This window comes from Delphinus delphis, chromosome 9 (assembly GCF_949987515.2).
Source record: "Delphinus delphis chromosome 9, mDelDel1.2, whole genome shotgun sequence".
Lineage (NCBI taxonomy): Eukaryota > Metazoa > Chordata > Mammalia > Artiodactyla > Delphinidae > Delphinus > Delphinus delphis.
The window spans coordinates 62,502,403-62,524,341 of NC_082691.1; the positions used below are offsets into that span (position 1 = coordinate 62,502,403).

The 21,939-nt window shown below is 39.8% G+C and overlaps 1 protein-coding gene across 1 annotated transcript in view; it reads left to right on the forward strand.

The window, feature by feature from the left end:
* ITPRID1 (ITPR interacting domain containing 1) overlaps nucleotides 1-21,939 on the forward strand; it is a 203,077-nt gene that overhangs the window by 129,141 nt on the left and 51,997 nt on the right. The window contains 5 exon segments of the mRNA XM_060019783.1: nucleotides 4,638-4,779; nucleotides 6,078-6,129; nucleotides 6,685-6,728; nucleotides 18,801-18,852; nucleotides 21,011-21,097. Coding sequence (XP_059875766.1) covers nucleotides 4,638-4,779; nucleotides 6,078-6,129; nucleotides 6,685-6,728; nucleotides 18,801-18,852; nucleotides 21,011-21,097 — 377 coding nt within the window.

Below are 21,939 nucleotides of genomic sequence, written 5' to 3' on the forward strand. Positions count from 1 at the left end.
CAGCCTCTGAGTACTGATCTCTTAGTTTGTGAAGAGAGGTGAGTGGTACTGAGGCTCATGGTAATTATCTTTTTGAGAATATAAGGAGCTCTGGGGGCTTCCTTTTCAAATGTCTGTGAATGGCATTACAGCTGGAAAAGGGACAGGTCTTCCTGGAGCCCATGGCTCTATGTAGACTTCTCTTAAATCCTGCTACTAGGGAAGGCATTACACATGGAAGATGGAGGGGAGAAAGGCAAGCCTGGATACTATGTGAGATCTTACGAAGGCTTGAACAAAGGTTGTGATAACAAGAATCCAGAGGGAGACATAGAGATCGTGAGTTCCCTTGTGGACCCAGAATGCCTTGGGGCTGTTCTTTCATTATGAAGTTCTCTTCTTGACCACAGGGCTCATTCAGAAGTGGTAGCCAAGGCTAGAGCTACAGCCTGTAGTTATAACCTTGAAATTAAGTCCATAGTTAAGGGAATTTCCAAACTCTGATATGAACCTCTAACTAGTCTCAGGGAAATCTGCATTCTCATGGTCACAGAATTATTTTATTCTCATACTCCCCAAATATATCTACTTCTCAATTACCCAAACTAAGTAATCTCAAGATGACATGGGTTATCTACAAAATAAGTGTCAAATTTATCTCCTGTGAGAAAAACTATTGCATTAGTTGTTGATTCATCTTCTTTACTTGACAGTTCTTGCCAGAACAATAAGAGGCAACATAAAGAAGAGAAGAAAAAAAGAAAAAAAAAAAATTGACCAATATGGGTATTGATTGTTCTATATACATTTTTCATTAAATTTTCCCAACAACCCTATGAAGTTACTATTTCATACTCGTTACAGAGATGAGGAAACAGATTATCAGAGGAATTTGAAATTTTCCCCAAGGAGATGTCAGAAAAGCAGCAGAGCTGATTAAAACTTGGAGTTATCTGATCTGAAAACACTTGCTCTTTTAACCACATACCAACCAAGAATACTAGCTAAGCCAACTGCACGTTCCTTTCCCAAATAACCAAGCAAGCAACTAATAGTTAAAGATTATTTACTCTGGGTAAAATGCTGTGCTGGGATCTATGAGAAATACAGAGGTCAATAAAGCACAACCTCTATTCCGCAGTACGAACTACCAATTTGGCAAGACAACCTGTTTGCGTAGAGGTGCAAAAAGTTAAATAATTCCAGAGGACAAAGGTGGGATCATTACCACTGCTCTGAGTATCATGTATGGTTGAATTTGCTCAAGTGAAAGAAAATGTGATGTAATATTAATGTAACAAAGCCAATTTTTTCTCATTTTGACTATTTAAAAAATTTTGAAACTCTGATAACATTTCAGTACGTTACTTTTTGTCTCTTCAATACATTGGTTTCGGTCTTGTTTTGTTTTGTTCTTGCAAAATTGAGTTCTTGATGCATATATAGTTTCACATCCTCTTGTTTTTTTCAGTTAAACTAGATAATATAAGAAATTTCCCGTGTTAATGGCAGTTCTTTATACACATAACGATTAATGACATAGTAATCATAATACAAGGGAACTGAAGAGAGAGGAGGGCCTCTCAGGCACAGGAGGCAACGCAATCCAGAATGAGGATTCACTTTGGGCCAAGTCAGAGCTGGCAAGACTTAGGTTCCAAGCGGTCCTGGGGAGGGGTTAACTAGATGAGTCAGCAGAGGCCACATGACATAACTTCTGCCCTGTCAGTCCACTGGACTGTTTGGGCCTGCCACCTGATTTGTGTCCCTTTCCAAAGGACTCTCTGTGGGTCAAGCCAGTGGATGCCAAAGCAAGGTCATTCAAGCATCAGAGAATACATTTCCAGAAGCAGATTTGTTTACTAACTGGGAAGGCATCCACTATAACAGAGGGAACAAATGAGTTTTTCTTTACAAACCTGTCCCTGACCCTTGCTTTTAGCAAGGGTTCCCACTTTCCTTGGCAAGCTTTTTCCTGCTCTAAAGCCAAGTACAGCTGAGCAGGCAGGGAGCGTATCCTCACTGGCTGTGCAAGGCTGGTGGCTGAGGTCACACATGCCATTGTAGAATGGAAGTTTGGGGATATATGAATAAAGCAGCACCATTATCTAAAATCTGGATGACTTTTACAGTGTTGTGTTTGAGAAAGTGGTAGCTAGGTGAAAATTCAACATTATAGTACAGAAGCAGCAATTTGAGGACTGAACTGCTTGACAGTCCTTGCTGCCACTACAAAGCAAAATCTTCGTGCTAAACAGAAACTGACTTTCAGCTGAGGTCAGTGGAGGAGCAAGATTACTGGGGGAATCTTATTTTTTTGTAATACATTATTCTTTCCTTCAAGCCCTGATCCTTTATGGAGTCTGATATTTCATGAATGTTGTTGAGCATTTTGGAGGTTTCCTCCTTGTGAGATTTTGTACTGTCAGAGTTGATGCTTTTATTATAATTCACACATACAAGATACAAGGCATTACCAAAGAGACTATTTTTTTACTCAAAAATTAAACAACTAAAAATTAAATGTAGTTTCTAAACTTTATTTTGCCATGTTATGAATTCTAGCATATGAAATAATTCTGTAAATTTTAGAAATATAATCATCTCTGTATGATTTTTGTCTTATGTTATCATAGAAATTTTTATAAACATTTATTTGCTCCCAGAAGATATTCCTAAAGTTAACTTTCTAAAGTTAGCTGGCTAAAAGACCTACCATTAGTATAGATATTAACTATCCACCCTTTGCCTTAAATTTTAATTAATTGAGATTTCTTAATAATTGCTGTTTTAAACATAAAATTAACAGTCATTACAATTAATTTTTGCAGTAATTTATTATTGCAACAGTAATTGTATATTTATAGTTCAACTGAATGACAGAATTTTAATATATAAATCATATAGGAAGACCCTTATTGACAATTGCACCTGGAATGCTCATCTGTAATTAAATGAAAATATTCAAATGTTTATAATAAATCTGAACAACTTGACTTGTTAAAATGCTGATTAGAAATGAGTGTCTACATGTCATGTGATCAGTGATTATGCATAAGTTTAGGGATGCAAGACATGCTGCTGAAGTAGGTATTTGACTATTTGGTCATTTCTCTAAACTTGAAGAATAAACTAATGCAATTTCAAGTAGATGCCATGGAAGGAATTCAGTCACGGTTTAGTGGTTTTGAACTCTAGCTTTGCTACTTTAGTTTTGTACATATTTATTTAGCACCTACTCTATGCTGAGAATTCAATCAAATACTGACAACCAGTAAGAAAGAGGCCTTTGTTCTCTATGTGCTGATAGTCTGGGGAGTTTACACAATTTACACAGCTTCTCTAAACTTCTGTCTCCTACTCTGTGAGCCTCACAACTATATTAATAAATGTCAAATGAGATGATGGGGACAGCCTGTATTTCTTGTGCCATGTAAATAACGTATTTATTAACATCCCAATTGTCCCAGCCATCATACAGGGCAGGTAGTGCAGCTTAATTGTCATGGGAACATGCTTAGAGTCCAGAGCCTGGGTTTGAATCCTGGTTGTTGTGTGACTTTGGGTAAGCAATTTAACCCCACTGCTCTTAGATTTACTACAAAATTGTGACAATTAGATTACTTCCGGACTTCCCTGGTGGTACAGTGGTTAAGAATCCGCCTGCCAATGCAGGGGACACGGGTTTGAGCCCTGGTCCGGGAAGATCCCACATGCTGCAGCACAACTAACCCCGTGCGCCACAACTACTGAGCCTGTGCTCTAGGGTCCGTGAGCCACAACTACTGAGCCCACGCGCCACAACTACTGAAGTCTGCACACCTAGAGCCCATGCTCCACAACAAGAGAAGCCACCACAATGAGAAGCCCGCGCACTGCAACGAAGAGTAGCCCCTGCTCGCGGCAACTAGAGAAAGCCCGCGCGCAGCAACAAAGACCCAATGCAGCCAAAAATAAATAAATAAATAAATAAATTCATTTAAAAAAGCAATGAGATTACTTCCTTCATTGACAATTAAATTAAATAACGGATTATAGAATTCAGCATAGAATCTAGCACATAATAAGTATTCTGCTGAGGTTAACAGTTATTAAAATTCAGTGCAATTGATCCCCAATTAAAAATAAGGGAATGCAGAGAGGTTATATAATTTATTCAAGGCCACACAATAAATTGCAGAGATGAGACTCAGCCAAAGCCCTTATTTTTTACATTTTGGGTCTCTAAACATATTGTCATAGATGTAACTGTTGGATGAATTTGAAAGATACTTATATTATGTTAATCAATGCTTTTAAACTTTCTCCTTGGCTGGGTAGGTCCTCCAGTCCAGTTTCTTTGCTTGCCATCCACATCCCAGACCACCAGATTGAATCCTCCAGAGTGTGGATGTGGCCTGGTGAAGGGTGAGACCACGTTAGTCCTTAGTCTCCAGCTGCCTCTCCATTGAGAAAGAAACAGTTATCTCATTGAGACAGGGACCTTGCTTGGGTAGGTGAGCCAGGCTCCCAAAAATTGTAAAGCTGGGTCCACTCATTGAATTGTGAATCCTGTCGTCCTCTCCCTCTCACTGAGCCAAACCTGAAAGCTGAGCTCTTTGTGTCTAATCTGTTTGTGTGTGTGTTTTTAATTAGCTTGTTGAATTACTCTCTTAAAGATGGCGGAGAAGTCTCAAGGAGACCAGGAAAAGAGCAGGAGAGACATCCTGAGGTCCACCAAGAGGACATGGGCTCCCCTGGATGAGCAGCCGCCCCCTGGCTCTGAGGAGGAGAGCCGCAGTCTCACCTCCCCCATGCTGGGTGAGAACGGGCCCCCAGGGATATTTGAATCCAACCTACTGTGAGTGGTGAGGGTTATGGGGGTTTTGGGCTGGGGGCAAATGATTTTGGAACAAAGATTTGACTTTGAAGATACCAGTATTCCTGGCATGATACCAGAAACTTCTATGAAATGGGCACATCTGACTTCCCCTACAGACACCTAAGACACAGACCTTCTTGATGGAAACAGACCAACTAACGAATGAACTCTGCTTCCTTTCCACTCCAAGATCCCCTCATCCTAAGTCCCCAGGATCATAAAGCTATGTGGAGTCCATGCCAGAGACATGAAGCTTCGTAGGACATCAAACATTTTATTGAAAGGCTTTTATTTGCTGGGTCTTGCACAAGGTGTTGATAATAATTTTAATTGTTTAAAGAGTAATAAGTAAGAAAACACTTCTCCCTTCACTGTGATTTTTTTGTTTGTTTGATTTTTTATGATGTAACTGATGGCGTTTCTTCTTTGCCCACCACCAATTTATTCTATCCCTTCACAGTATCTCAGTTGAAAACTAAGCACCTCCCATGTCCACTTGGCCTTTTTGGTTCACCAGACACCTTGTGAGGGGGTAATTCAGGTACCTCACTGCTTCGTAGGATAAAGTCAAAGAAAATAAGCCCAGAGGAACCTGTAACCAACCAGAATGGAAACAAATATTTACAGGAAAACTGCTTTTATATCCTTTCCTTTTTGCCTGTTGACTATTTGTTGAGCTAGTGGTAAAGATCCACCTTTAAAGACTGGATGCCTTTTTAACACAGGGTGCCTGTGGCAATTCTGGGACTGTAGTGCAATTTGCCCCTGGAATGAATGCAAATTTGGTTCCTAACCTGGCAGAGAACTCCTTGCAAATGAACATCACTGGCTAGCTGCCTTATGGAAATGTGATTCAGTAAGGAGAGGCTCCATGTGATTTATGTCCAACTAGAGAAAGGCAAAAGTCTCCTATGCTTTTTCACCCTTTGTATTCACACCAGGTAATTTAATAATTATTCTAACATCTCTTGCTCTTTGGTGATTTTTTTTTTTTTTCCTTTTCACATTTTTTTCTTTCTCTCTTTTTTTTAAGTTAGTCCTTTGGCAAGTTTACACTTCATTTTCAGGAAAAGCTGATTATGGAAAACCGGAAGTTTTGCCTTGGGGAAAAAATGAATATGCTTATAGAAACATGTGACTAAATACTAGGAACCAGACCTATTAGGTGGTGGCTGAATAACAGGGTGGGATCACTTTAGCTGGTTATGCTTTGACTAACTGGTCTGTTTCTCATTAGTAGAAGATTCCAAACAAGAAAGTATTCAGCACTGGCTGGACTCTGGATTCTTGTAAGTGTTTCTTTATGCCCTTACACATCCTTCTTGCAAAGATCCATGAAAACAGTATGGGTAATCCTTCTGGGACAGGTGTGACATGTAGGGATTTTCATTTTAACTGGGTGTTTGAAGGATAACTCTGTTATTGCAAAAGTTATATATCGGTTTAAAACTACAAAATAGAGGGGCTTCCCTGGTGGCACAGTGGTTGGGAGTCCACCTGCCGATGCAGGGGACACGGGTTCGTGCACCGGTCTGAGAGAATCCCACATGCCACGGGGCGGCTGGGCACGTGAGCCATGGCCGCTGGGCCTGCGCGTCCGGAGCCTGTGCTCCGCAGCAGGAGGGGCCGCAGCGGTGAGAGACCTGCGTACCGCAAAAAAAAAAAAAAAAAAAAAAAAAAAATACAAAATAGAATAATATTATTTCAGCCCCCAGCTGTTCATTGGTTTCCAAAAGTCCTCTTATAATAAAGCCTAACTGCATAACTCTGTTTAATTAAGGAGCAATTTAGCATAATTTATTTACCCACATTGTTTGACTCACAATACTTTTGTTTCTTTATAGTGTCTCTGTAAATGAAAACCTTCAGCCAGCCATCGACCACATTGGTAAGACCAGAGAACCCAGAGCAGTTATGCTTGTGGACCTGAGTAGGAGATGTATTAAAATGTTTGTGTGAATAAATCTAAAAATGAGAATTATCAGAGGTTCCTAGAAATGGAAAAAAAATCTCAGAAACCATTCAGCTCAGTCACTTTCTTTAATACTTAAGGCAAGCTCAGAACAGATAGGTGTTATCCAGCAGCAGGTTGGGGGCTAGAAACAAGGACTCTTGCCATATCATTAGCTCAGACTCTAACAGAAAACTCACTGGGTCTGTGAGGACATTTTGCAAGGATGTAATTATGGAAATGAAAATGAAATTGTTTAATTTTTCCTGACACTGTATTGTACTTTTATTTCTAAATCTAGTTTCTTTCTATTCTTCAGTCTTAAAATTATATCCTCTCTTTCTAATGATGCACTTGTTCTCAAAAACAACAAATGACTGAATTCTATAGCAAACAGTACAAATATGTATTTCCGAGGCAGAAAATGTATCACACTTGTTACACTGAGATTTGATAAGAACATTACAAGAAGAAAAAGAGATTTAACTACAGGTCTCACAGTTTACATCTTCATTAAGTCAAATACGGTATTTCATAGAATGTAAGGCTCCTCAATCATAAAATGCACCCACATTTTAAGTACCACTCCAATAGGAAAATAAAACAACCATCTTTGTCATCCCTGTCAATTATAACTAGGCATTATAGTAGGCAACTGACTACTAGACACATCCTGATTTCATAGATGTTAAAATGTGAAAACAGCGTGTTTTAAAATTGATGTAATGCCCTAAATAATGCATGTAAAAAATGACATAAATAAGGAGTTTAATGATTAGAGGGAAAATTATTAGTCTAATTGCTACTTACTTGGCTAGTTTTAATTATTTCACTTCCTTCACTGCCACTTAAATTAAGATTGACCATTGGCTACAAACCAGTTTAAATTTAGGAATTTTTACTTTAAAAATTTAGGTATATTGTTCAAATTTCCTCCTTTGCCAAGCTTCTTTATTTTTTTTAAATATAAAAGTTCCATGATGCCAAAAATCTCTGAAGATGTTTGCCAATAAATTGAATTTAAGTACCTTTGTTCCTGACAGTTTATTCTCATGAAAAGGCAGGAAGTTAAGAAATATAGCCAGCATTTCATATCCCTCTGATACTTCATCTTGCCCAGATTATAGTAGGAGGCCTGGCACCAGTTCTGGGGTTGTCAGTAACTATATTAAAAGCTTCACTTCCCAGAAATTAAGACAAATCATGGCCCTTCCTCCTTTGAATCAAGCCAATGAAGTAAAAGCATGAGGTGAAGAGTTGGAGGAAAGAAGGGTAACAAGATGACTCTGAGATCAGACATGCGCAGTTTCTATTTGCCAGGTCCTTTGTCTTTACTGAAGTTTTTAATAGTAATGGAATAGCTTCTTACAAGTTCAGTTGAGCCTTCACTTTTACAAGGCCCTTCCTCATCTATCATACTTTAAACTCAGTAACCTGTATGGTAGCAAGGCTGGTGTTCATCTGTGTTTGCAGGTGGAGAATCTGGGTGGTCAAGTGCCACGATTTTTAGTTACAGCTGGTTGGAGGTGGGTGGAGGGACCTGTGGCTGGGCATGCTCTCAGCCCCTCTGTGTGCTGGTTTTGCTGCAATGAGCTCAAGGCACCCTGAGTTTAGGGAAGCCCGCACCAGGAAGTGGAAACTATAACAGTAGTAGCAGAAACTGGAGACCTGAAGGTCATGAGGGGTGTGTCAGAGAGAAAACTGTGGTGAAACAAAAAGGAACTGAAGGAGAGAAAGAAAAGTATTCTCTGCTGGAGGGAAAATCCTGTGAAAGCTCCCACAATCTCAGTATGATGTAGAGTGGTGCATTCGTTCCTAGGTAAGCCATAACCAATTACCACAAACTTGGTGGCTTAAAACGGAAATTTGTTTTCTCACAGTTGTGAAAGCTGAAAGTCTGAAATCAAAGTGTCAGCAAGGTTCTCTTTTAGGGAAACATTTTAAAGTTCTTTAAATCCTGCAACCTTTTGGGGGCACTATATAGTTCAATCATTGTATCTTCTAAGGGAAGAAAAATAATACAGTGTCAGGTGGGGAATTATTATATATAAGTACGTTTCACTGTAGTGATTTTTCTTTTATTTCAAGTATATTTTCTTAGAGTTTCAGGTTTGATTCTCTTGTATGTGCTTTAATATCAGTAACTATGGCAACAAGATTTTAAATGCTGTCTGTAGTATAAGTAAAGGGGAAAATGGAGAGAATAAAACCTTAAAAGAACAAAAAAAAAAAAAGTGACAGCAAGGTTATTCTCTCTCTGAAAGTTCTAAGGGAAGAATCTTTCCTGGCCTCTTTCTTGTGGTTCCCTTCAAACCCTGGCATTCCTTGACTGGTAGCTACATCATTGCATGCTCTGCTTCTGTTTTCACATGGCTGTCTTTTCCCTGTGAGTCTTCTCTATTCTCTTAAGGACCCCAGTCATTGGCTTTAGGATTTATGGCTCACCCTTATCCAGTATGACCTCACCTTTAGTAATTATATCTGCAGAGACCCTATTTCCAGATAAAGGATACATTCTGATATGAAATTTCAGATACTGAAATGAAATTGCAGGGGGATACTATTCAACTGACTACAAGTAGAAACCACTCTGCGGCTGGTTTCCCTCAGTGATCATTCTGAGGCTTTATACATTAAAGTGTAACAATATCCAAGTGCCTGCTCATCTTCCAGGTGACCCAGTACCTCCCATGGAAAGCATTCTAGTGGACCTCAAATAACATGAAGAGGTGGAATAAGGCTTCAGTGGCCCTATTGCTGATTTCCTCCTATGTCTTGAGATGGCCAAGGTCAGGTCTTGGCTTCTAATGGCGATTTTTTGGCTTTCATGCTGCTCTGCAGCTACCTAAAGTCTAATTTATTTTAAAGTCTAATTTTTATTAAACTGGAATCTGGTTGGCCTATCTTGTTCACCACCATTATGCCAGGTAGAGCTCCCAGAGGGGAATGAAATTAGTACATGTGGAGGGCACACAGTCTAGGTACTTTTTGTGTATATTATCTCATTTACCAGAACCATCTTCTGTGGTGGATATTATCATTAGTAACTTTTGCAAAGAGGAAAATGAGACTCAGAAACGTTAAGTAACTTGCCCAAAGTAACCCAGTTAGTAGATAAGTGAGTTGAGATTTGAACATGGGTCTGTCTGACTCTGCAGCCACGTTTCCTCTCTAGAGGACTATAGTATAATTTACCATCCGTGTTATGCATGGACACTCCTGGAAGTATCCTGGGAGGAAAGCTCTGCATCAGTGTCCCTGCTAGAAAAGTCAAAGCATGAACAATGTGGGTCAGTTCACTGGCATCTACTTCTCCCTCCAGGTCTTCTGACTCTTGTGTACCAGCTTTTACGGCCACAACTCAGTCCTCATGAATTTAAATGTTTTGAAGTAGGACAATGCTAATTTTTTAAATGTCAGTCAAGTATCCGTAGAAATGAAAAATGGCCACATCTGGATCGTAAAATAAAAAAGATGCATCAAATTAGTTTTCTAGAAAGTCATAAGAAGCCCATTCTACCTTAACTCCAGAAATTTTAAATTATAAGAAACTAAACTCTTGGAAAATCGACATGAGTGAGGTACTAGCCCTTAAGAGTTGGAAAATTCCATGGTTATTGTTTTTTTTTCCTGAGGTTCACTCAGGTTTTTCCTGAGGTTTCTGATGCCTATACATTTCAGTCTCAAACTTATAATTAGTAATAATTCGTAATTATCATATATTGAGTGCCTGTTGCATATTTTAAAAATATCGTGAAGTATTTCTCAAACAAGGTGATTGATTAACCTCATTAAATATTGAAGAAACAGAGACTCGGTAAAGTTAAGAGATGTACCTAAAACCACATAAAGCCAAAGAGGTGGACACATGATTTGAATTCTGTTTGATTTCAAAGTTCATGCTCTTTTTACCAGAAACCAGTATACTGCATACTGGTGTAAATCCATGGCCATTAATTTTATCCCTAGCTTTTCCTTATTTCTGTGAGCCAAGCTTGGATGGCAAAAAGGGACACTTCCATTTAAGGGCGTTCTTGTATTGATAAAACCTTATTTCATTTACACTTGAGGTACATAATGAAGATTTAAATATTATTAATTAAAAATAATTGTAGAGAGGGAAGAAAGCAGAAGCAAGAAGTACTACAATCCTGCAGCCTGTGGAACAAAAACCACATTCACAGAAAGACAGACAAGATGAAAAAGCAAAGGGCTACGTACCAGATGAAAGAACAAGATAAATCCCCCGAAAAACAACTAAATGAAACGGAGATGAGCAATCTTCCAGAAAGAGAATTCACAACAACGATAGGGAAGATTCTCCAGGACCTCAGAAAAAGAATGGAGGCAAAGATCGAGACGATGCAAGAAATGTTTAACAAAGATCTACAAGAATTAAAGAACAAACAAACAGAGATGAACAATACAATAACTGAAATGAAAAATACTCTAGAAGGAATCCATAGCAGAATAACTGAGGCAGAAGAACGGATAAGTGAACTGGAAGACAGAATGATGGAATTTACTGCTGTGGAACAGGATAAAGAAAAAAGAACGAAAAGAAAGGAAGACAGCCTAAGAGACCTCTGGGACAACATTAAACGCAACAACATTCATGTTATAGGGGTCCCAGAACAAGAAGAGAGAGAGAAAGGACCCAAGAAAATGTTTGAAGAAATTGTAGTCAAAAACTTCCCTAACATGGAAAAGGAAATAGCCACCCAAGTCCAGGAGGCGCAGAGAGTCCCATACAGGATAAACCCAAGGAGAAACATGCCGAGACACATAGTAATCAAATTGGCAAAAATTAAAGACAAAGAAAAATTATTCAAAGCAGCAAGGGAAAAATGACAAATAACATACAAGGGAACTCCCATAAGGTTAACAGCTGATTTCTCAGCAGAAACTCTACAATCCAGAAGGGAGTGGCATGATAAAGTGATGAAAGGGAAGAACCTACAACCAAGATTACTCTACCCAGCAAGGATCTCATTCAGATTCGATGGAGAAATCAAAAGGTTTATGGACAAGCAAAAGCTAAGAGAATTCAGCACCACCAAACCAGCTCTACAACAAATGCTAAAGGAACTTCTCTAGGCAGGAAACACAAGAGAGGAAAAGAACCTACAATAATAAACCCAAAACAATTAATAAAATGGTCATAGGAACATACATATCAATAATTACCTTAAACGTGAATGGATTAAATGCTCCAAACAAAAGACACAGGCTTGCTGAATGGATACTAAAACAAGACCCATATATATGCTGTCTACAAGAGACCCACTTCAGACCTAGGGACACATACAGACTGAAAGTGCCTGCCAATGCAGGGGACATAGGTTCAAGTCCTGGTCCGGGAAGATCCCACATGCCATGGAGCAACTAAGCCAGTGCGTCACAACTACTGAGCCTGCGCTCTAGAGCCTGTGAGCCACAACTACTTAGCCCACATGCCACAACTACTGAAGCCCACGCATCTAGAGCCCGTGCTCCACAACAAGAGAAGCCACCGCAACGAGAAGCCGGAGTACCACAACCAAGACTAGTCCCCGCTCGCCACAATTAGAGAATGCCCACGCACAACAACAAAGACCCAACGCAGCCAAAAATCAATCAATAAATTAATTTTTAAAAAAACTATTAAATAATAAGAACTTACAAGATCCAGTTCTAAATTTGTTGTCTATATTATAAGAATGTTTATAATATGAAAGCATAATGTTTATCAAATGAAAACATTCAAAGCAGAGAACTATGCAAGGTGGAGGATGCAAAGGTGTAGAATATATGACTCCTGCCCTCAGGTATGTCACTCTGACTTTCCAGGACGTTTACAATGTGAATATAACCTGTTCCAATTTTCTACAAGACTGTCTAGTCTCATCTCCTCTCATTATACCTAGTTCTTTCTCTTTCTTCATCCAGTTCCTCCTGTCTTAAAGTCTTTCCTGTTCCGTTTACCTCTTGCCCTTCTTTTGAGACTTTACCCAAGTCCCATATTCTCTGTAAGGCCCTTCCTGACATCTGCACTAAGAGACTCAGTCTCTCTTCTGAACATCAGTGACATCCATCATGGGTTCTACCCATATGACACTTGGTCTGTGCTGCCTCAAATTATTAGTATATGATCGGCCTCATTAACAAAATTGTAAAGGCCACTGAGGCAAGAATTCTCTCTCACACATCTGGTTTCCCTAAAGCTAGTCAACAAAAAGATCTTAGTAAAACTGGTCCATAATAAACATGATTTAATCAGATTGGGCAATCTTCAAAAAAAGGTGAGACCTGAGCTAGTCAATCAAAGAGAAATATGGTTTTGAAAAAACAAAGAGACAAAGCAAGTCGATGTCATTTCCTGGAAGCAATAGGAGCTTGAATAAAGGCACAGAGTGAGAAGCAAACTGAATGTGTGCAGGAAAGCATATAGGGTGATAAGACTAGAGAAAAGGTTTCACGCTAAGGAGCAAAGGGAGACATGTTTCTGTTAAATAGGGTGTGGTCAGGTTATAAATGCCTTAAAATGCAGAAAGGGAATCACGCTTGACGTCTTAGGACAGGGATGGCAAAGAAGTGTCATCTCAAGTACCAGCCAAAGGATGGGTAGTTACAGCTGGGGTCTGTGTTGAGTAGAACTGTGAAGCCATATCTTTGTTCACCTGGATAGAGGGTCATGAATAATAAGTAATAACTCCACAGGTGCAGCGTTGGGGAATTGAAGCAGGTGTGTTTCGCATTTGCCATCTCTATTGTAATGAGTTATGAATGGTTTCTAAGAAGAGAGATGACAGATTCCAGTGTTTATCCTGGCAATGGGAAGAAGGTGCACCCTTTGGGAAGAAGCTATTATGACCTCAGGCTTGGGGTGATGAGAGCTTGGGCTGGGTGTCAGCAGAGGAATAGAGAAGAAGAGTCCACAGCATCTGGAAAATAAACAGCTATCTGGGTTAAGAAGAGCAAAGCATCACAACTGGCTTTAAAGTTCTGAGCATGAGGGTCAGGGAGAATGTCAGAGTCTCTTTTTCTTGTAAGAATATAGTTTAATAAGTTACCAACTGAGACAAACAAACCCTGATGACTGCCTCTACTAAGTGTCTTGGTCATGCAGGAGTTAAATATACAGAAAGCTGCAGAATGCTATTATTTTAGAGGCCTGTGAAAATGCAATTTGATTAGTCTATTGGACGATATTCCAAAGAACCAAATGTCTTCCATGAATCAGTCAGAAATGCTTAGGAAAACCAAAATAAAAAATGCTTTCCAAGCCAATAAAGGTGCTAATTAGTGCCTTCTGCATATCTCACTACATCTTCTCCAGTAATACATTTTGCAGGGTTAAGTGCAGTGTCTGCTGCTTCAGATGGCAGAAGTCCACCTAACAGTAGGGAGGGTGGCTGGAGACTCAAGTATCTAAAAGGGAATCAGAGCTGGCGTTTTAACCCATGCAATGGGATGTATTGAGTAGAGCAGGGAATTTTTTTTTTCTCACTTTAATTTTCCTTCAGACCAACCCTTAGGAATCTTGAGGATAGGAGAACTTGAATTTTTTCTTTCTTTCTTTGTTCCCTCAATGCTTTTAGAGAGTAAAATCTGGCTCTAAAAACCTAATAAGAGTGCTATCTTGGGAGGACAAAGAAATGGAGAAAATATCAGAGCCAAGCGCCCAGAGAAGCCAGTGTGGATTTGAGCAGGCTTAGCAGGCAGGCTTATGTGGTGAACACAGGTGCATCTGTAAGGGTCCCACCTTGTACCTGAAGAAGCTTGGGGAAATCTGGGGTAACAGGAGCAGCTTGTTTGTCCCGTGATGGCATTCCCTAAGTGTCAAATTTGTGCTCTGATCAGAGGTCACAGACTTAAATGCTTCTGTGAGCCAGGCAGGTGAGTGCTAATGAACCAGGCAGGCGGGGAGACTGCAGAGAATTGCAGGGCGCATCACCTCCAGCAGATGTTGCCCTGAAGAGACCTGAGCCAGGGCTGCTGGATCTTCTGGGTTTTAACAAAAGCCTGGGAATACCAATGCTGCTGAGAACTGGGCTACCAGCTTCAGGTTCATTATTGAAAACAGGCAAAGAAGCAAGGGCCTGACCCTGACCAGGTTGTCCTCAGGTTCCAGGAAGTTTACCTTACAAATTAACAAAGTGGAAAAAAAAAAAGCTAAAGTAAAACCAAAGAAAACTCAAACAGGCAAGGAATAATAGTTTCACATTGTCCTGTGCAAGACTCAACTGTCAGCGTCCAACACTGGGAAGGCCAGTTCCTGTTTCCACAGTCATCAGGAAGTAAACACGTAGTAATGCTAAAAATGCCTCTTGGTCTCCCAGGACTCAGGGTGTCCAGGGAGTGAAAAATGGAAATGAAGCAGTGAAGCTAATTGATTTTTGATAATTATATTACAATTTTAAAAATCAGGCTTGTCTTGTGAGTTTCAAAAATTATATCGATTTTCCCTGGCTTCATTTTCTCCAGAATCTAAGCTTGGCAGCAGAGAAGGCTATGTGTCTGAATATATTGGATAGAGATAGACATTTGTGTCATTTTAAACAAGATCGAAAAGAAAGAGTATAGAGTCTAACAAAAGATGTAAAAGCTATATCTGTATATCAGTAAGTGCGAGATTCAGGTGAGGGGGGTCAAACATCCTGCCCAGCCCCTAGCTGTCAGCGACGGCTGGGCCTTACAGGGCCCGCTGATGCTAAAACTGTGTAAGGCTTTCATGTGTGTCATCAGACCAGAAAACAACGCTTCGGTGAACTAGCCAGGTCCACTTTGCATGTTCCTTAGAAAATATGTTTCTTTCAGGGGCTTCCTTCCCCTTTGGGGCTGCCCTTGGTTTCTTGGCAACCAGATTGCTCCTGAACCTGGACTGCAGAGCTGCAGCGTGTGTGGTCCGTGGAATGTGGCTACTAGATCTGTGTGGGCACTAGAATCTCATGAAGAAGCCCTGAGTGAAGGGATGTGGAATTTTATGGATGACTTGGATGTTCTGTGGGGCTAGGGTTTTTGAAAACTCAACAAGGCTGAGCTAACTCTTTTCATCAGTATCTGAAAATGGTTCATTTCCTGTCTGACAGTTTGAACAATTCACTGTGGCCACAATGCCAGACCCCTGGCCTGGACGTACACATCCGTTCACATGTTCTAGGAAATCCAGAGCAATAGCAGACAACCAGAAAAGACTGAGGCAGTGGCAAGAGTGGCGGTACTGGCAGGATATGACGCCAAATGTCCTAGAACCCCAGAGTATTTTATGCAAGAGCTGCTCAGAAATTCCAGAATTCTCTGGATGAGCTAACTAGGCACAAATGGAGCCTGCCTTTGTGAGATACATGCAGAGCAATAGATGGAGATGGTGGGGGCAGGGAGAAATAGACAAAAGATTGCTGAAAATGATAAATATTTATTTTAACCTTCCATTTTGGGCAACCTATTATTTAATTCATCAAGTCATTACAACATGACTGCCAAAATATTATACTGTGCTGGCATCTATAACATGATTAATAAAGTGGCAAATAGGCTTTCTCCCATGTGACAACTTTAATCAATTGGCATTGGCTTTATGATTTGAGAAGGTTTGAGACTGAGTTCGGTGAGCAAGAGTGCTGCAGTGGATTAGCAATGCCTGCCTAGGTGAGCGATTTGGTGTTGAATAGATGAGTTTTTCAAACTCTGGATTGTGGAGGTGACTGACAGAGTGAAGGAAGAGCTAAATGGGAGACCACTCTGCCCAGAACAGCACTCCTTTTATCTATTTAAATTACTAGAAATTTGCAAAAGAATTCCTCACTAAAACGCATAGTTTTAAAACTACTGAGGTAATGGGCAAAAGACTGGAGTTTGGATTCTAAGCTAATTTCTAAATTGGTGCATAAGTTTGAGTCAGATATTTTAACTTACATGAATAACTGTCACCAGATATCACATAGCACATTTAGTAAATGTCACATTTGTATCGTAATAATGACCATTCACCTTGATATTCCATCCTTGGTAGTGGCTCCCTACAATGTTCTATGAAGCAGTTTATTCTAAACTCATAGTTTATTCTAAACAAAGGGTGAAGTTTGTTTATTCAAAAAAAAAAACCACTCATGAAGTTTACTCTACACAAAGAATGGCATAAAAGCTTCATCTCATTCAATTCCTGACAATTTTGAGAGCCTATCTAGGCTCTATGAGAAACTGGTGTAATTGATTAATGATGTCTGCTATGAGAGTGGTAGCATGGAGATATATACTTTATTTTTAAACCTTTATCATAGATTAATATTTTTCACCCTGTATAGCTCTTGTGGTGACAGAATTCCATTTGTTTTGTAGGGCAGAACTTACTGTATCTGTTTTCTCATTACCTTTTAAAATTGTAGTTATGTATTTCGGACTTAATTAAGAATCCACTATTTGCTCACACCTCAGTAATATACCTCTAGTCTTTATCTTTCTAGACCAGTTGCCCTTTTCCATTCGGCAGGGTCACTGAACCTTAAAAAAAAACAGCTGAAAACTATGAGCATTCTTATCTTCACCCTCAAAATTTGTTACTCAGAGACAAGTTCCCAGATACCTTGAGATCTATTCAGAGACCCCCTACCCAGAGAGGAACTCTGGCTCCAGACTGAAGAGCCCTTTATTATTTTCCTTTTTTATGTATGTTTCAATCATTTAAGCTTGTTTTTCCAAAATCTCTCCCAACCTGTGTTATATTTCTTATGGTGAAGAACTTTACATTCTCATAGAAGTGCTGGGTGGTAATACTTCCAGTTTGATACATGTCACACATTTGCGCCCAGGAGAGCCACAGTGAGAGGAAATTGGAAGCCCTGGGGATGGAGTGGGGGACTTCTGAGGAACTGCCTGTCTTCTGAACACTTCCTTCTGCAGATGTCTACCGCAGCGTTACCTCACAACACAGGTTCTGAGTACCACTTCGGCCCCTGAATAGGCCTCTCTGACATCCAATATGTAGCTCTTCTATTCTGTCCTCAGCACCACTAACCAGGCAAATGGACTTTCAGCATCGTCCTTCTCACATTTACTTGTTCGCTCAAAAACTTTTTATCGTTTTCCATGTCCTAACACGTACATAATAAACTCTTCTTTCCAGCTTTCGAATAAGCAACAAGACAATCTGTTGACAGCATAGTGTCTTGAAAAGAAACAACAGCAACAAATAAAAATAAGCTGTGGCACCCTACTGGCCATGGGAAATTTATTTACTCTGAGCCTCAATTTATTTCTCTTAAGTGGGCATGAATGATACCTATTTCACGGATAAACAGATTGTGCATGTAACATGCTTAGCACATTGCCTCACACAAGCTTAATGTTAAATAAATAGTAACTATTATTGCTATAATCAATAATAAATGTAATGATAAATTCCTGGATCTGCTACTTCTGACTGTGTGGTCATGGGCTCATTACTCAACTTCTGTGAGTCTCAGTTTCCTTATCTGAAAAATAAGAATAGGTCCTAAATTATAAGACTGTTGTAAGGATTAGGTGATACAAATTAATGGAAACTGCTCCGTGAATGCTGGGTTCTTCATGTATTCTTTTGCCTGTCCCCATCCTTGCTCCTCAACCTTTTGTACCAGGAGAGAGTATTCCAAAATGCCTTGTGATCTAATCAGCCTATAGCCCTATCACTGTGCTTGGCACTTGCTATAGACACTCTTCTTTCATAATGACACCTCTTTTCCATTTATCAAATTCTCCCCATTCTTAAAAATCCAAGACAAGTACTGTTTCCTCCATGAAATCTTTGCTGACTACGTCATTTGCCACTGACTTCCCCCTTCACTGAGCAAGTACCACATTTCTTCAAGTGCTTATCACACAATTTAGCCATTAATTACATTCTGTCTTGTTCACTACAGAGATGCCTTTTATCTCAGGCTGACACAGTCTTGGATATGGAAATCAATGCCATGTTGGTTTGTTGGAAGGTGAGAAAACCTTCCTTTAGAAAAAAAGGAAATTAAGCTCATCTCCTCTTTTTTGTTGCAGTTCCTTTTCATGAACAAGGAATGGTTCAAATGACTGTGAAAGACTACAGGAGGTAGGTGACAGAGTCACTGTTATTTCACTGCAGGATTTTACAGCCACGTCTTTCATAAATGAAGTGGAAGTGAGGAGGTCTCTTTATAATGCCATGGATCTTGGGATCTTGTCACTGGTTTAGCCACAGTGCCTAAACCATTTGTACCAGCCTCGAGAGAGATAGAGGTTCTTTAATTGTCATAAAGGAATGTGCAGATTAACTCAGCAAATGCTGGCTTGGAGGGAGTTTAATGAAAGCATCCACGTAAATGGTATTCTACTAAAATTCAGCTATTCATGAGGACCTGTGCATAAAGTAGTTACATTCATTATTTTCATATTGTCCGTTATTATCACACTGTTTGCTGGACAAGAATGCCTACAGTTTCCAATGTTAGGAGTTTAATTAAAGCATCTGTGTAAATGGTATTCTACTAAAATTCAGCTGTTCATGAGGACCTGTTCATAAAGTAGTTACATCTGTGTTTCCATATTGTCCATTATTATGGACATTATTATGTCCATATTTGCTGGACAAGAATGCCTACGGTTTCCACTGTTAGGTCGAAAGCATTTTGAGTGTCCCTAATATGAGGAGAGAGACTAGGTCCCAAACGGGTCTCAACAGCAGCAGGAACATCACCTGGCAACTTAGTAGAACTGCAAGTTTCCAAGCCTCACCCCACTCACATCACATCAGAAAATCTGGACGTAGGGATCAGAAATCTATGTTTTTGCAAGCCCTTCAAATATTCTGAGGCCCACTCTAGTATAAGAACCACCGGAACAGACAGTGTGCTTCTGGGGCTTGGGAACTCTGCTTCCCACGCTCTAGTCACTCTTGCCTTCTCCGGATAATTCGAACTTGTCGAAAACCAAACGTTCAACACTGTATCCCTCTACCTCCTACCGATTCAGACCTAAAATGCTACTTCGGCATAGTTTTTCCCTCTTAGAAGATTAGATGTTTTTGCTACTCACAGAATCATAGAGGCGTGGGGACCACAGAAATCTCTCAGGCAACTCGTTTTGTTGAAGAGGAAAATGACAAGTTAAGGTCAGTGACTCACCCATGCTCCTACAGCTTGATTGGAATTGTGACTGTACGTGGACTCTCCTGGATCCAAGGTCAGGGCAGTTTCTGGGTAGCTCTGCTGAACATTATAAAATAAAGTGTGAATCTCAAACACAGAGTGAAACAAAAATTATGGCAAACCTAATGCAAACGGAGGGGAGGCAGTAAGTGAAAGGTATCTTCTTCCTGCCTTCCAAGGCTCTCAGCCAGCTCAGTCATCTGCTAAAACAGAATCTTTATTATTGAGAAACGTGCATTTTCTCAGCCTTAATACAGAGAAGCAATTAAACAAAGAAGAGGCGGGGCCCAGCTCTTCTTACCAAATGTGGACCAGGCTAAGGCAAATTCAGGAGCCCATGTAAAATAACTTGGTGTCCTTGGGAGAATTGATATCAACATTGTATTCTTTGATAAATTCCAATTTTGTGCCCACTTGCTGTTATATTTGATGAGGCTAGATATGTTATGGCATATCTGAGCCATATAAAAGTGAACTATATTATAACAGGGTTCCATTCTGTTTGGAAACCCTTTCAGATGACTTGCATTGCAGGCCTATTTGCAGGGAGAGATGCTCGTGGTTTTTTTGCCTTTGCCATAAGAAAGGAGTTTGTTAGTGTTGCGTATGGATGACCACAGGAGACAGCACTTAGAGAGTGGTAACCATGCAGTATGAAACCCTCCACCACTACGAGAATTCATGCAGAGTTGCTTCAGTGGTTGCTTGCTCTACCTCTTTCATCACATAATTTTAACTTTTTCCTGAAAGTTGGTGCCTAGCAAAGCTGTATTCCTGAAAGGTTCCCCAATGATTCGCCATCTGTCCAAAGTGAGACATTCTGTCACCTTTATAATGAGTACTTGTGGGCATCTAACACTTAAATTCCTACACCTTCTGTAACACAACGCTCTTGAAGAGAGGAGCAGTTCCTCTGCTGCACACTCTGTCTTCTTCAAAGGTGCGGCCATTACGAGATTATTAGAAATAAAGAGGAAATGCAAATGTTTGCGCTGGAAGGGAAAGAGTCACAGTGACCTCCCAGGGCACTATCTAAGTCAACACCTCTCACCGTTGGTATTTCCCCCCCTCCCCCGACTGCAGATCTCTGCATCAGTGTTTAGAAACTCCCACTCTCTCCAGAGGGACCAGTTTCAACTCTGGCCATTCTGCTGCAAGTATACCACAAAGGTACGTGATTTCCAGGCACTTTTCATCCAGAAAAATCATTCTCTTCAACGATGGATTTCATGAAATTACAAATAGGCACTTGAGAAATACTTGTTGAATGGATGGATGAGAGAATGAATAAAGGATTTCAGAACCCCAACTTGCAAGAACGATGTAAAAGATTCAGTGAAGGTGGACTAAATATCTGTCAATGGGGAAATGGCCAGTTAAACTATTGGCCCACCCACTTTATGGAATTCTATACAGTGATGAAAGGAATAGGTAGAGATAACTATACTAACTTGCAATGATCTTTAAGTCATATTTTAAAAGGAAAAAAATCAAGATGCAGAAAGATACACAGAATGTGTTACTGCTTATAAAGCCAACAAGTGAAAACTATAAAGCATATATGTAACTACATAAAAAGAAAATGTCTGGAAGGATACACATAAATTCAGTAGGAAGGCAGTCAGGATTTGCAGGGGTAATGGCCAAGGGGAGAGAGACCCTTATGTAGGACATTGCAATTTTTAACAAAGTGAGTGTATTTTATGTCTTTCTTACCTGATTAAATATAGATTTAAAAAAGTAAATAATATTGAAAGTATTTTTAATGACAAGTCAATCAATAATTATATTCTTGGCCGTGAGAATGTGAGCCATTAGAAAGCAGGACTATATTATTTTTGTTCTTTTTTGTTCCTTAGATGCCTACCAGAGAGCCTAGAACATGACAGACGTTCAATAAATATTTGTGTAAATGGGTAGTCAGTGAGGGGGAAGTGAGCTGGTATATATAAATATAATTTCCACATAACTGCAGGGTATCATTTTAAGTGCCAGCACTGAATAAAACAAGT